This window comes from Sapajus apella, unplaced genomic scaffold, assembly GCF_009761245.1.
Source record: "Sapajus apella isolate SASKATOON/1434 unplaced genomic scaffold, GSC_monkey_1.0 scaffold44, whole genome shotgun sequence".
Taxonomy (NCBI): domain Eukaryota; kingdom Metazoa; phylum Chordata; class Mammalia; order Primates; family Cebidae; genus Sapajus; species Sapajus apella.
Window position 1 is genome coordinate 6218015 of NW_022436984.1, and position 15816 is coordinate 6233830.

Consider the following 15816-nt stretch of genomic DNA (forward strand, 5'->3'; position numbering starts at 1 on the left):
AGTGAGACTCTGTCAAAAAAAAAAAAAAAAAAAAAAAAAAAAAAAGATAGTTTCTTGGCGACTGATGCATACATTGATTTCTTTTCATAAATTTGATACTTTGGAATAAATGTTATTGAATATGCTAAATATCATTGTATTTATAATTGTCCGTTAAGGATTTCATTTTAGCATAGCATTTAAATAATCTCATGAGAAGAGATTTTGGTTTTGGCCTACATTTTAAGTGTGGGTGACATTTTGATCCAGAAGGTCACAAATATTCAGTTACAGGGACAGCCTCCTGATTTATTAAAATAATAATATATGCCTGTTGGGTCAACATGCTCCTTTTAAAAATTGAACCTGAGTTATCTATCATCAAAGCTCAAAACTTTGCATTCATCATTGAGTCATTGTTTTCCACCATTCATTTCTAGCCAGTTCTTAAATCTTACCAGCTCTTCCCCAAGGGTCTCATATTTAATCCTCTTTTCCATATCTACAGCTTTTATCCTAATCTGAAATCTTTAGTTTGGAAAGGCCTTTTAGAGATAATCTTGTCTAGCTAAATCGTTTTACAAAGAATTGAAACTTAGAGAAGTTGCCCAAGAACCAGCACAATAATCTGGAGTTTTTGACTCCAAGTCCTGCTAACACTTTCCCTTGCTGTTTCCAAGCTGGGTCAGTAAGGCAGAATTCTAGTAACTAATAAAGATAATGCAGCTAACATTTCTATAGCGTATATACCATATCAAGCACTCTTTGAAGTCTTTAATTATATTAATTAGCTTATTCCTCACAACTATGAGGTAGAGCCGAAGATGGTATAGTAGTGGATGTAGTATGCCTTTTAAAAATAGCTTTTTAAAAGTTTGATTAACCTACAGTAAGATCTCATATTTACGGTGTACAAATTGTGACATTTTGTATATGTATACACCTGTGAAATCATCACGATTAAGATGATTAACAGGGTATAGCATTTCACGTTATTATTTTTTTTTTTTGAGACAGGGTCCTGCTCTGTCTTCTGGGTTGGAGTGCAGTGGTGTGATCTTGGCTCACTGCAACTTTGAACTCCCGGGCTCCAGTTGTCCTCCTGTCTTACCCTTCTGAATAGGTGGGACTAAAGGTGTGTGCCACCACACATGGCTAATTTTTTTTTTTTTGAGACGAAGTCTTGCTCTGTCGCCCAGACTGGAGTGCAGTGGTGTGATCTTGGCTCACTGCAACCTCTACCTCCCAGGTTCATGAGATTCTCCTGCCTCAGCCTCCCGAGTAGTTGGGATCACTGGTGTCCACCACCATGGCCGGCTAATTTTTGTATTTTTAATAGAGATGGGGTTTCACCATGTTGGCAAGGCTGGTCTGAAACTCCGGATCTCAAGTGATCTGCCCCCTCGGCCCCCCAAAGTGCTGGGATTACAGGCGTGAGCCACTGCGCCCGGTCTAGGTTCAGGTATATTTCAAACCATCATCTTTCATATTACTGTTATTTCTGAATCTTTATCTCTATGTAGGCATTATCTGAAGACATTATTTGTTTTTCTTTATGCTTGACTAATATTTATGAGATTCAGCTTCTCAGGAGAATGTGGTAGCTTGGATGCCTGTATTGCTCTTGGGGAAACAGTAATTCTTTCTCTCTTTCTCTTTTTTGTTTTGAAATGGAGTTTTGCTCTTGTTACCCAGGCTGGGGTGCAATGGCATGATCTCGGCTCACCGAAAGCTCCACCTCCTGGGTTCAAGCAATTCTCCTGCCTCAGCATCCCACGTACCTGGGATTACAGGCATGTACCACCATGCCCAGCTAATTTTTGTATTTTTAGTAGAGACGGGGTTTCACCATGTTGGCCAGGCTGGTCTTGATCTCTTGACCTTGTGATCCACCCGCCTAGGCCTCCCAAAGTGCTGGGATTACAGATGTGAGCCACCGCGCCTGGCTGGAAGCAGCAATTCTCTATCTTCATTGCTCTTTTTTCCTCATAGTTCTATATGTCTTCATCAGTAGATTAATTACATTGGAAAGTTTTTCTGCTGAAAACTTCTGACGGCTTTCAATTTTTACTCTATATCGGAAGGTTAAAACTAGATAAAAGCCTCAATCCTTTCAAAACTTGTCCTTACAGAGATTGGGCCTTCTCACTTTCCAAATTTTAAAGATGTACTGTTTTTTTTCAAGTTTGAAACTGCTGTGTCAGGTTGTATAGCCTTTGGCTCTTTTCCTATCTGCTTTTGGGCTTTGTTTTCTGATTCTTCTTTCCACTTAGGACCGGTGAAACTCAAAAGTTAAGGTGATAAACTCTGTTTCTGTTTGCTTAGAGATGTGCTTGTTTCTCTCCTTGAACTGTTGATTAAAAGATTCTAGGCAGCACCATGAAGATACTCTTATTTTTTCTTTCTTTTTTTTTTGAGACAGTGTCACTCTTGTCACCCAGGCTGGAGTGGGAGTAGAGTGGCACAATCTCCACTCCCTGCAGCCTCCACCTCCTGGGTTCAAGCAATTCTCCCACCTCAGCCTCCCTAGTAGCTTGGATTGTAGGCATGCACCACCACACCCGGCTAATTTTTGTGTTTTTTGTAGAGACGGGGTTTCATCAGGCTGGCCGGGCTGGTCTTGAATTCCTGACCTCAGGCATGAGCCACCATGCCTAGCCTATTTTCTTTTAGTTTCCATTGTTTCTGTTGAGAAATCAGTATTTCTCCAATTGCTCTTCCTGTGTAGCTATGTTTTTTTGCTGTTCTTAAGATTTTTTCAGTATTGGCCCAATTGCTCTTCCTGTGTGACTAGTCCACCTATTTTCTTTTGCTGTTCTTAACAGTTTTACTTTGTATTTGTGGTTCTTTAGTTAGACTGTGAACTAGGTATGGATTCGTTGCCCTTTTTGTTTGTTTGTTTTCTTTTGAGACAGGTTGTGTCTCTGTCACCCAGGCTGGAGTGCAGTGGTGTGATCTTGGCTCACTGCAACCTCTACCTCCCAGTCTCAAGTAATTCTCCCACCTCAGCCTCCTGAGTAGCTCAGACTACAGGCGCACACCGCCATGCCCAGCTAATTGTTGCATTTGTAGTAGAAATGGGGTTTTACCATGTTGGTCAAGCTGGTCTTGAACTCCTGAGCTCAACTGACCCACCTGCGTTGGCCTTTCAGAGTGCTAGAATGACAGGCTTGAGCCACCACGCCTGAGCTCTCCTACTTTATTTATCCAACATTTGATCCCTGAACATATACGATAATGCAGAGAAAGCGCAGAAGTACAAGATCAAAGCCAGTTATACTGGTAGTACATACATATATAAATATAGGTAGATGGGCAGAAAAGTTGATAGGTAGATAGGAGGGAAGATAGATACATACAACCAACTTTGGGCATTTGTGTAACTTCTTTATGTATTCTTAGTACAGTTCAAATTTGATAGTAGACCTACCTGAGCTATCACAACTTAGTAAGCCTTCTTAAATACAGCAAATGTCCTTTCCGTGATACTTGATAGAGGATTTTTAAAAACCTTGGCCAACCCTTATGTCCCTTGATTTTTGCATCCAGAACATTTTGGGAAGATTACTGTCATGGGTAATGAGGCAAAATTGTGTCACTTTTGAACTGTACTAAGGTCATAGAAGGTTATTATTGTTCTGAGAGTAATGACTAGACACTCAGGAATAATGGGCAGACAAAAGGAGAAGAACATTAAAAAAAAAGCCCTCATTAAAAGCATTATGTTATTAGATCCAGCTTTTTCTGGGTTTGGTTTGCATGGATGAAATCTACTCAGGGGTTTTCACAGTGAAGTTCATGTTAGGATGCCTATGTGCCTTCTGAGGTGAGACATGTACATCTTGACTCACTCTCTGAGTCCAGAGAATCTCTTATACAGGCTGTAGGAAAAACTATCTTTCTTTTTCAGATCCATTTAAATTTTAGTTCACATAAAGACAAAGGGGTATCTGTTTCTTTGCTGTGGGTGTTTCTGCCAGATTATAGGTGGTAAAGTAGATTGGGCTTTTGTAGCATCAGCTCTGCATCTTTATCCTTCTCCTGACAACTTCTTTGTATCTCTATCCCCTACAAGCTTGCGTTTACATCCTGGCATTTGCCACTTAATGAGATGACTAATCAGTAAGCTGAGCTAAAATTTTTAATTTAAATTAAGAATTTTTTTTTTGAGACGGAGTTTCACTCTTCTTTTGCTCAGTCTGGAGTGCAGTGGGGCTATTTCAGCTCACTGTAACCTCCACCTTCCAGGTTCAAGTAGTTCTGTGTCAGCCTCCCAAGTAGATGGCATTACAGGCGTGTGCCACCACGCCCAGCTAATTTTGTATTTTTAGTAGCCTTTAAGCCATCTTGAGTTAATTTTTGTATAAGGTGTAAGGAAGGTGTCCAGTTTCAGTTTTCTGCATATGGCTAGCCAGTTTTCCCAACATCATTTACTAAATAGGGAATCCTTTCCCCATTGCTTGTTTTTGTCAAGTTCATGAAAGATCAGATGGTTGTAGATGTGCAGTGTTATTTCTGAAGCCTCTGTTCTGTTCCACTGGTCTATAGATCTGCTTTGGTACCAGCACCATGCTGTTTTGGTTATTGTAGGCTTGTAGTAACCAGTATGATGTATTCAGGTAGCAATATGCCCCCTGCTTTGTGCTTTTTACTTAGGATTGTCTTGGCTAAATGGGCTTTTTTTTTTTTTTTTTTTGGTTCCATATGAATTTTAAAGTAGTTTTTTCAAATTCTGGGAAGAAAGTCAATGTTGGCTTGATGGGGAGAGCATTGAATCTATAAATTACTTTGGGTAGTATGGCCTTTTTCACGATATTGATTCTTCCTATCTGTGAGCATGGTATGTTTTTCCATTTGTTTGTGTCCTCTCTTATCTCCTTGAGCAGTGGTTCGTAGTTCTCCTTGAAGAGGTCCTTCACATCCCTTATAAGTTGTATTCCTAGGTATTTTATTCTCTTTGTAGCAATTGTGAATGGGAGTTCACTCATTATTTGGCTCTCTGTTTGGCTCTTATTGGTGTATAGGAATGCTTGTGATTTCTGCACATTGATTTTTTATCCTGAGACTTTGCTGAAGTTGCTTATCAGCTTAAGGGGATTTTGGGCTGAGACAATGGAGTTTCTAAATATGCAATTATGTCATCTACAAATAGAGATAATTTGACTTCCTCTCTTCCTATTTGAATACCCTTTATTTCTTTCTCTTACCTGATTACCCTGGCCAGAACTTCCAATACTGTTTTGAATAGGAGTGACGTGAGAGGGCATCCTTGTCTTGTGCTGGTTTTCAAAGGGCATGCTCCCAGTTTTTGCCCATTCAGTATGATATTGGCTGTGGGTTTGTCATAAATAGCTCTTATTATTTTGAGATGTGTTCCATCAATATCTAGTTTATTGAGAGTTGTTAGCATGAAGGGATGTTGAATTTTATCAAAGGCCTTTTTGGCATCGATTGAGATAATCATGTGGTTTTGTCATTGGTTCTGTGTATGTCATGGATTACATTTATTGATTTGTGTATGTTGAACCAGCCTTGCATCCCAGAGATGAAGCCTACTTGATCCTGGTGGATAAGCTTTTTGATGTGCTACTGGATTTGTTTGTCAGTATTTTATTGAGGATTTTTGCATTGATGTTCATCAGGGATATTGGACTGAAATTTTCTTTTTTTGTTGTGTCTTTGCCAGGTTTTGGCATCAGGATGATACTGACCTCATAAAATGAGTTTGGGAGGAGTCTCTCTTTTTTTATTGTTTGGAATAGTTTCAGAAGGAATAGTACCAGCTTCTCTTTGTACCTCTGGTAGAATTCAGTTGTGAATCCATCTGGTCCTGGGCCTTTTTTAGTTGTTGGCTATTAATTACCTCCTTAGTTTCAGGACTTGTTATTGGTCTATTTATTCAGGGATTCAACTTCTTCCTGGTTTAGTCTTGGGAGGGTGTATGTGTCCAGGAATTTATCCATTTCTTCTAGATTTTCTAGTTTATTTGCATAGAGGTGTTCATAGTATTCTCTGATGGTAGTTTGTATTTTTGTGGGGTCAGTGGTAATACCTCCTTTGACATTTTTTATTGTGTCTATTTGATTCTTCTCTCTCTTTTTTTTTTTTTTTTTTGAGACGGAGTTTCGCTCTTGTTACCCAGGCTGGAGTGCAATGGCCCAATCTCAGCTCACCGCAACCTCCGCCTCCTGGGTTCAGGCAATTCTCCTGCCTCAGCCTCCTGAGTAGCTGGGATTACAGGCGCGTGCCACCATGCCCAGCTAATTTTTTGTATTTTTAGTAGAGACGGGGTTTCACCATGTTGACCAGGATGGTCTCAATCTCTTGACCTCGTGATCCACCCGCCTCGGCCTCCCAAAGTGCTGGGATTACAGGCTTGAGCCACCGCGCCCGGCCTGGTTCTTCTCTCTTTTATTCTTTATTAGTCTGGCTAGTAGTTTATCTATTTTGTTAATCTTTTCAAAAAAACCAGCCCTGGATTCATTGATTTTTTTTTTTTTTTTTGAAAGGTTTTTTTTTGTGTCTGTCTCCTTCAGTTCTACTCTGATCTTAGTTATTTCTTGTCTTTTGCTAGCTTTTGAATTTGTTTGCTTTTGCTTCCCTAGTTATTTTAATTGTGATGTTAGGTTGTCGATTTTAGATTTTTCCTGCTTTCTCCTGTGGGCATTTAGTGCTATAAATTTCCGTCTAAACACTTGCTTTAGCTGTGTCCCAGAGATTCTGGTACATTGTGTCTTTGTTCTCATTGGTTTCAAAGAACTTATTTATTTCTGCCTTAATTTCATTATTTACCCAGTAGTCATTCAGGAGCAGGTTGTTCAGTTTCCATGTAGTTGTGTGGTTTTGAGTGAGTTTCTTAATCTCGAGATCTAATTAGATTGCACTGTGGTCTGAGAGACTGTTATGATTTCTGTTCTTCTGCATTTGTTGAATATCCTGTAGAGTGTTTTCCAACCTGGTTTCATTCTCCCTGTCACTTTCAGGTACACCAATTAAACGTAGGTTTGGTCTTTTCACATAGTCCCATATTTTTGTAGGTTTTGATCATTCCTTTTCATTTTTTTTTCTGTAATCTTGTCTTCACACTTTATTTTATTTTATTATTATTTTTTTTTGAGACGCAGTCTCGCTCTTGTTACCCAGGCTGGAGTGCAATGGTGCGATCTCGGTTCACTGCCACCTCCACCTCCTGGGTTCAGGCAATTCTCCTGCCTCAGCCTCCTGAGTAGCTGGGATTACAGGCACGTGCCACCATGCCCAGCTAATTTTTTGTATTTTCAGTAGAGACGGGGTTTCACCATGTTGACCAGGATGGTCTCGATCTCTTGACCTCGTGATCCACCCGCCTCGGCCTCCCAAAGTGCTGGGATTACAGGCGTGAGCCACCGCGCCCGGCCACACTTTATTTTATTAAGTTGATCTTGAATCTCTGTTATTTTTTTTCTTCTGATTGGTCGATTCGGCTATTGATACTTGTGTTTGCTTCATGAAGTTCTCATGCTGTGTTTTTCAGCTCTATCAGGTCATTTATGTTCTCTAAACTGCTTATTCTAGTTAGCTATTTCTCTAACCTTATTTCAAGGTTCTTAGCTTCCTTACATTGGGTTAGAACATGCTCCATTAGCTTGGAAGAATTTATTATCCACATTCTGAAGCCTACTTCTGTCAGTTTGTCAAACTCATTCTCTCTCTAGTTTTGTTCTCTTGCTGGTGAAGAGTTGTGAAAAGAGGAGAAGAGGCGTTCTGGTTTTTGGAATTTTCAGCCTTTTTGCATTGGTTTTTACTCATCTTTGTGGATTTATCTACCTTTGATCTTCGATGTTCATGACTTTCAGATGGGGTTTCTGTGTGGATCACCTTTTTGTTGATGTTGATGCTATTCCTTTCTGTTTGTTAGATTTCCTTCCAGCAGGTCTGCTGGAATTTGCTAGAGGTCCACTCCAGACCCTGCTTGCCTGGGTACCACCAGCGGGGTCTGCAGAACAGCAAAGATTGCTGCCTGTTCCTTCCTTTGGACGCTTCATCTCAGAGGGGCACCTGCCAGATGCCAGCTGGAGGTCTTCTGTATGAGGTGTCTGTTGACCCCTGCTAGGAGGCGTCTCCCAGTCAGAAAGCACGGGGGTCAGCGACCCACTTGAGGAGGCAGTCTGTCCCTTAGCAGAGCTCAAGCACTGTGCTGGGACATCTGCTGCTCTCTTCAGAGCTGGAAGGTGGGAACATTTAGTCTGCTGAAGCAACGCCCACAGCTGCCCCTTCCCCCAGGTGCTCTGTCCCAGGGAGATCGGAATTTGATCTATAAGCCCCTGACTGGGGCTGCTGCCTCTCTTTTAAAGATGCCCTGCCCAGAGAGGAGGAATCTAGAGAGAGTGTCTGGCTACAGCGGCTTTGATGAGCTGCAGTGAGCTCTGCCCAGTTCGAACTTCCCTGTGGCTTTGTTTATACTGTGAGGGGAAAATTACCTACTCAAGCCTCAGTAATGGTGAATGTGCCTCCCCGCAGCAAGCTCAAGCATCCCAGGTCAACTTCAGACTGCTGTGCTGGCAGTGAGAATTTCAAGCCAGTGGATCTTAGCTTGCTGGGCTCCATGGGGTGCGATCTGCTGAGCCGGACCACTTGGCTTCCTGGCTTCAGCCCCTTTCCAGTGAAGTGAATGGTTCTGTCTTGCTGGTGTTCCGCGTGCCACCGGGGTGGGAAAAGGAACTCCTGTAGCTTGCTTGGTATCTGCCCAAACGGCTGCCCAGTTTTGTGCTTGAAACTCAGGGCCCTGGTGGTGTAGGCACTAGAGGGAATCTCTGGGTCTGTGGGTTGCAAAGACTGTGGGAAAAGCGTAGTATCTAGGCCAGAATGCACAGTTCCTTAGAGCACACTCCTTCATGGCTTCCTTGGCTAGGGGAGGGAGTTCCCCTACCCCTTGGGCTTACCAGGTAAGCTGATGCCCCACCCTGCTTCTGCTCTCCCTCCAAGGGCGGCCCTCACTGTGTGACCATTCCCAATGAGATGAGCCAGGTACCTCAGTTGGAAATGCAGAAATCATCATCTTTTGCATTGATTGCTGGCAGCTGTAGGCAGAAGCTGTTCCTCTTCAGCCATCTTGCCAGCCACCCCCCACCATTTTTTTTAATGGCATGGTTAAGACAAACCCTCTGAGAAAGAGCAGGGTTATGAATCATGTCTCCCGGTATTGTGTGGAAGAAAGGAGATAATGTACATAATGTCCTTAGCTCATGTCTGGAGCATGTAAGTGTTCAGAGAATGCTAGCTGGTAACTATTAGTGTTCCTGTATTCCTCACGTCCTACGTTTAAAATTATTTAAGAACAGAGACTATGTATTATATCCTTTATATATTATAGACTCAATATTTTACACATTAATATATTTTTATTCTTACTGTAGTTTTTAACATTTTCTCTTTTGTCTTGCAGTGATGAAACTACAGAATCTGTTTGTAGATGATTCAGGTCGATATTTGGCTATTCAGTTCCATCTGGAATGTGCATATGTGTTTTTATATTATTATGAGTACAGAAAAGCAAAAGATCAGTTGAATATTGCTAAGGACATCAGCCAATTACAAATTGATTTGACTGGTAAGACTTTTATTTTTTGTGGATAATTGATTTTGTGATAAAACTATATACACTGGCAGTTTGAATTGTGTGCTGGTATTTGATTTTCTGTATTCTATTTGCTTTACAAAAATAAGCTTTAAAGCTTTTGTTTACAAATTTATAGTTTAGAATACATTTGAAATGATATATTGTCCTCATTCCTAGAGTTTCCCATTTATTGTGCTCATCTAGTTAAACGTGTTAGTAATAGCAGCCAGGCAGTACACAAATACACTTTTGAGCCTTTGGGGATGGGCGCATAGAAGGCTTTCCTGACCAAGTTTGGCCTCTCTGCATTGTCCTTTCTTGTAAATACCCACCTATTGTTTCCATCTTGCTTTTTTTTTTTTTTTTTTTTTTTTTTTTTTTTTTTGTGAGATGGAGCCTAGATCTGTCACCTAGGCTGAAAGCCATGGCATGATCTCGGCTCACTGCAACCTCGGCCTCCCAGGTTTGAGTGATTGAATGGTTCTCCTGCCTCAGCCTCTTGAATAGCTGAGATTGCAAGTGCCTGTCACCATATTTGGCTAAATTATTTTTATTTTTAGTAGAGATGGGGTTTCACCATGTTGGCCAGGCTAGATTTGAACTCCTGACCGCAAGTGATCCGCCTGCCTCCCTTCCAAAATTCTAGGATTACAGGCATGAGCCACCTCACTCGGTTGCCTTTTTTTTTTTTAAGGCTGGAGGCTGGGGGGAGGGAGTTTTGCTCTTGTTGCCAAGTTTGGTGTGCAATGGCATGACACTGGCTCACTGAAACCTCTGCCTCCCAGTTTCAAGCAGTTCTCCTGCCTCAGCCTCCTGAGTAGCTGGGATTACAGATGCCTGCCACCATGCCCAGCTAATTTTTTTGTATTTTTAGTAGAGATGGGGTTTCACCATGCTGGCCAGGCTAGTCTTGAACTCCTGACCTCACGTGATCCAACTGCCTTGGCCTCCTGAAGTGTTGGAATTACAGGCCTGAGCCATCATTCCTGGCCCATCTTGGATTTTTAAAAATATATTGTGTGTGTGTGTGTGTGTGTGTGTGTTTTGATAAGGAGTCTTGCTCTCTCTCCCAGGCTGGAGTGCAGTGGCGCGATGTCAGCTCACTGCAACCTCCGCCTCCTGGGTTCAAGCAATTCTCCTCCCTCAGTCTCCTGAGTAGCTAGGATTATAGGTGTATATCACCACACCTGGCTAATTTTTGTGTTTTTAGTAGAGATGGAGTTTCACCATGTTGGCCAGGCTGGTCTCAAACCCCTGACCTTGTGATTCCCCCACCTCGGCCTCCCAAAGTGCTGGGATTACAGGTATGAGCCCCTGCACCCGACCATCATTTTGTATTCTTTACAAGCAAAAATTTTTGACTATTTTGTTTACTTGATGTTTCTTCAGTGCCTTAATTGATGTTTCGTCAATGCATTAGGACATTGTCTGGCATATGGCAGGCACTCAATCAATATATGTTGAACAGGTGAATGAACTACAGAATTTCTCCTTAGACCTCTGTGTTTCTTCTGAATACCAGATAGGAAGCATTGCTTTCTTTGTATGTATTGCTGTATCCCTAATGCCTCACAATATAATTTACACTAAATATTGAGTAAATTAATGAAAATCAGATATCATCAATTAATCACACCATTTATACCTGTTAAACCTGGGTTGAACATTCCAGGATATGATTACCTATATTTAGGTGTTGAAATGATTGAACCTGTGCGTCCTCCCTAAGATAATCCCTTAGATTATCTCTAAGGCCTGTTCTGAGCCCCCACATTCTGTGCTTCTTATTGAACTAATTCTGTCAGTAAAATCCTTGAGATATATTATGAATAAATGTGATTTTGTGGGCTGGTCTAGGATCTTAGCTACCTTTTGTTACACTGTGTGTGTAGGGGTAAAATTGTTTAATATCCAGCTTATAACCTTTGGAACAGTGGCCATGTATAGGTTGTCTGTATATGAAAATATATGTAATACAACTTGTGAGGTTAGTTTCAGAAGTTATGTTTTTAAATATTTTGATCCTTTGAGGCTTTTTTGGGACTATTAATGTCATAGTACTTAATTGTTGGTATATTTACTAGGTAGTTCTTCATACTTTGTTTTCCAATTTAGGAGTGAAGAACTTAGAAATACAAATGTGACATTCACAAATATGAGAATCGGGTTTTTTTTTTTTTCCACTCATCTGTAGCCTTACTATAAAAAGTAAGCTGTGGCTGGGCATGGTGCCTCACGCCTGTAATACCAGCATTTTGGGAGGTGGAGGTGGGCAGATCAGGAGATGGAGACCAAAATACAAAGATTAGCTGGGTGTGGTTGCACGTGCCTGTAATCCCAGCTACTAGGACTCTGAGGCAGGAGAATCACTTGAACCAGGGAGTCAGAGGTTGCATTGAGCTGAGATTGTGCCACTGCACTTCAGCCTGGTGACAGAGCAAGACTCCATCTCAAAAAAAGAAAAAGAAAAAAAGAGTAAGTTCTGTTGAACAATTTCAGTGGCTATCTTTAGCATAACATGTTTAAAAGGTTAATGTATAACCTAGAGCCAGCCACACTTATCACAGGATAAAATCCAGACTTCCTAGACTGGTCTCTGCAATCAAGGGTCTTTGTAATCTGACTCTGTCTAGAGAATGGATGTTGGAACTTTTCCTTCTTTTAAAGTGGTTTGAAACCAGGTATTCTGTAGCAAGTTATTTCAGAGACATAATGAAAATATTTTGGTCTTACATGAAGTTAGTGTAATAAACTGTTGATTTAGAACCAGAAGACCCTGACTTTAAGCTTTGGTTCTGATGAGATGACCTGTGATTGTGAACACGTGACTGTATTCCTTAGAACCTTTGTTTTTGTCATCTGTGATAAAGAGATAACAATAGTTCTACCTACAACACTCAAGGTGTGTGTGTGTGTGTGTGTGTGTGTGTGTGTGTGTTTTAAGAGTGGTAGTTTGATGCAAAAATTAGTATGTGGAATCTAGTGACAGAAATCCTGGGTTTGAGCCCTGGCACCAGAGCTTATTGGCTTTCTAATTTTATAAGTCACTTAAAACCTGAGGCTGGGCCTCAGGATTTTCTTATGTGAAATGGAAAAAATACTTTTAAACTCTAAAGCATTCTGAAAATATTACTCTTCATAATTGTACAGTAGGTCTGATTGGGAAGTCAGTAGATATAATTTTATTGTTTTTTCAGGTGCTTTGGGAAAAAGAACACGGTTCCAGGAAAATTATGTGGCACAACTGATTCTAGATGTAAGAAGAGAAGGGGATGGTCTTTCAAATTGTGAATTCACTCCAGCACCCACTCCTCAGGAACATTTAACCAAGGCAAGTAGGATTATAAGTTATTAAATTCAATTAACACCTGAGTCTAACAATTTCAGTAGGTGAGTACCATAGAAACACTGAGTGGGTTGGGGAGATTCTTCATTTTATCCTTTCTTAAGCCTTTTCAGGGTGGCTGGGGCAGGAAGAACCGGTGTTTAAACCTTTTTTTTCCTAACCTGTACATAGAGATAAATAGTGCTTTTCTTCTGCAATTCAAAAACTATGAATTAATAATGCAGTTAGTTATGTATTACCCCTCTTGAAGAAATACAAAAGGCAGACTGGGTAGAGACCAATTTTTCTAGCTGCTATCATATTTGTTTCCTTATGCTTGTCTTCTCTGGCTATTTTTGAACATTCAGAGACTTGGAATCTCTTAGGCTTTTTCTAAATATATAAACAGATGATCAGAATTCCTTTTCACCAATTTTGTGATCTCCCTTTTGTTGCTCTGTCATTAGCGGGTGGTGGTTGCCTTAGTATCTTTATTTGACATGTCTTTTTTTTTTTTTTGACGGAGTTTCACTCTTGTTACCCAGGCTAGAGTGCAATGGCGCGATCTCGGCTCACTGCAACCTCCGTCTCCTGGGTTCAGGCAATTCTCCTGCCTCAGCCTCCTGAGTAGCTGGGATTACAGGCACGCACCACCATGCCCAGCTAATTTTTTGTATTTTTAGTAGAGACGGGGTTTCACCATGTTGACCAGGATGGTCTCGATCTCTTGACCTTGTGATCCACCCGCCTCGGCCTCCCAAAATGCTGGGATTACAGGCTTGAGCCACCGTGCCTGGCCTCTATTTGACATGTCTAATGAATTCTTTTCTTTAGTTTGAATTATGACTTTTGGTCAGTTTACCTAATTATCGTCCACTCCAGCTGCTTCCATGAAGGCCTTTAGTATTTATGCATGTATTTTCTGATCCCAGAAATCCCCAACTACTTGTTTTGTTTTATTTTTTTGAGATGGCGTCTCCCTCTGCCACCCAGGCTGGAGTGCAGTGGCCCAATCTCAGTTCACTGCAACCTCGCCTCTTGGGTTCAAGCGATTCCCTTGCCTCAGCCTCCTGAATAGCTGGGACTATAGAAGCACGCCATCATGCCTGGCTAATTTTTATATTTTTAGTAGAGACAGGGTTTCGCTGTTTTTGCCTGGTTGGTCTTGAACTCCTGACCTCAGTTGATGCACTTGCCTTGGCCTCCCAAAGTACTGAGATTACAGGCATGAGCCACTATGCCCAGCCTGTCAACTACATTTTTGATTGTCCTTTGGTTGATTTTGCTGTCTTTAAAGCCTATGTGTTACTACTCTTCATTTCAGAGCCTATAAGCACATTTACCTTGGGTATGCTAAACACTAAAATTCTCTTCTGTGCTGAGAATAATGCCAATGAAGGGACTAGAGATGGGTAAGAAGTGTGGCAGCAATTGTTAATCCTAGGGAAGGCCTTAGATGAGATATTGCCTATTCCTGGGACTGCTCCAAGTACCCTGTTGTTTCCTTTTGTGATAACTTTAGTGAGGAGCAGCTGTTGATTCTAAAAAGAGAATGAAGAGAGAAAGGGAGAGAGGCCAAAACTCAGGGAAAAGACTGTGCAGGGTGCACTCTATACCACCTGAAGTATACAGAGCCATGCGTGATCCAGTATGTGTACTGCTAGGGTTGACGCTGGTGAGGAAACTGTGCTCTCTCCCTCATTTCCACCTTATATGTACTAGACTCTTCTCCTTAAGCTTTTTGATATCACCTACGCCTCTCTCTAAGCCTCAGATTAGCTGTCATAAGTCGGATTTTTAGGCCATAACACAGGATGTATGGAAAGATATTTAATTGTACAATCCAAGCACTTTATTCAGTAATCTATTATTATTATTATTATTTTTAAGTCTTACTCTTTTTGCTTAGGCTGGAGTGTAGTGGCACAGTCTCGGCCCACTGCAACCTTCACCTCATAGTTTTATAGCTATTCACCTGCCTCAGCCTCCCAAGTAGCTGAGCACTACCATGCTCAGCCAATTTTTATATTTTTAGTAGAGACGGGGTTTCACTATGCTGGCTAGGCTGGTCTCGAACTCCTGACTTCAAGTGATCTGCCCACCTTGGTCTCTCAAAATGCTGGAATTACAGGCATGAGCCACCATGCTTGGCCTGTTTGTTGTTTTTTATTTGTTATTATTTTTAATTTATTGTCGAGACAGAGTCTCACTCTGTCACCCAGGCTGGAGTACAGTGGCACGATCTCACACACTGCAACCTCCGCCTCCTGGATTCAAGTGATTCTTCAGCCTCAGCCTCCCAGGTATCTGGGATTACACGCTAATTTGTATATTTTTTTAGTAGATACAGAATTTTATCATGTTGGCCAGGCTGGTCTCAAACTCCTGACCTCAAGTGATCTGCCCACCTTGACCTCCCAAAGTGCTGGGATACAGGCGTGAGCCACCATGACCAGTGTGTTTGTTGTTTTTTAATGTGGAGTTCTCCTAGAGAAAATTATATCTCAGTGATTGGCTTGGCATAGTCATGTCTGTAATCCCGCCACTTTGGGAGGCCGACGTTTGTAGATCCTCGAGGTCAGGAGTTTGATACTAGCCTGACCAACATGGCGAAACCCTGTCTCTACTAAAAATACAAAATTAGCTAGGTATCGTGGCATGTGCCTATAATCCCAGCTACCTGGGAGGCTGGGGGAGGAGAATCACTTGAACTTGGGAAGTGGAGGTTGCAGTGAGCTGAGATCGCACCATTGCACTCCAGCCTGGGCAACAAGAGCGAAACTCCCATTTCTTTTTTTTTTTTTTGGGTAGCCGTAAAATTTGAGATTTGCCTGTTAAATTTCATAATAGATAAGTTAAAACTCAGCTGCTACTTTTTTTTTTTTTTTTTTAGAGGAAGAAAGAGAGAAAGAAA

The 15816-nt window shown here is 41.3% G+C and overlaps 1 protein-coding gene and 1 long non-coding RNA gene across 5 annotated transcripts in view; one reads left to right on the plus strand and one right to left on the minus strand.

Annotated features, from left to right (window-relative positions):
• Nucleotides 1–15816, plus strand: part of TTC27 (tetratricopeptide repeat domain 27) — a 202164-nt gene that overhangs the window by 22822 nt on the left and 163526 nt on the right. For all 4 annotated transcript variants that reach the window (XM_032239260.1, XM_032239263.1, XM_032239262.1 and 1 more), the window contains 2 exons: nt 9404–9568; nt 12775–12908. In XM_032239260.1, coding sequence (XP_032095151.1) covers nt 9404–9568; nt 12775–12908 — 299 coding nt within the window. The remainder of the gene's footprint in view (nt 1–9403; nt 9569–12774; nt 12909–15816) is intronic.
• Nucleotides 3049–15455, minus strand: LOC116524144. Its single transcript, XR_004257194.1, has 2 exons — nt 15317–15455; nt 3049–3124 (listed from the first exon to the last, which is right to left on the minus strand). It is a non-coding gene; the product is annotated as an uncharacterized LOC116524144 (long non-coding RNA).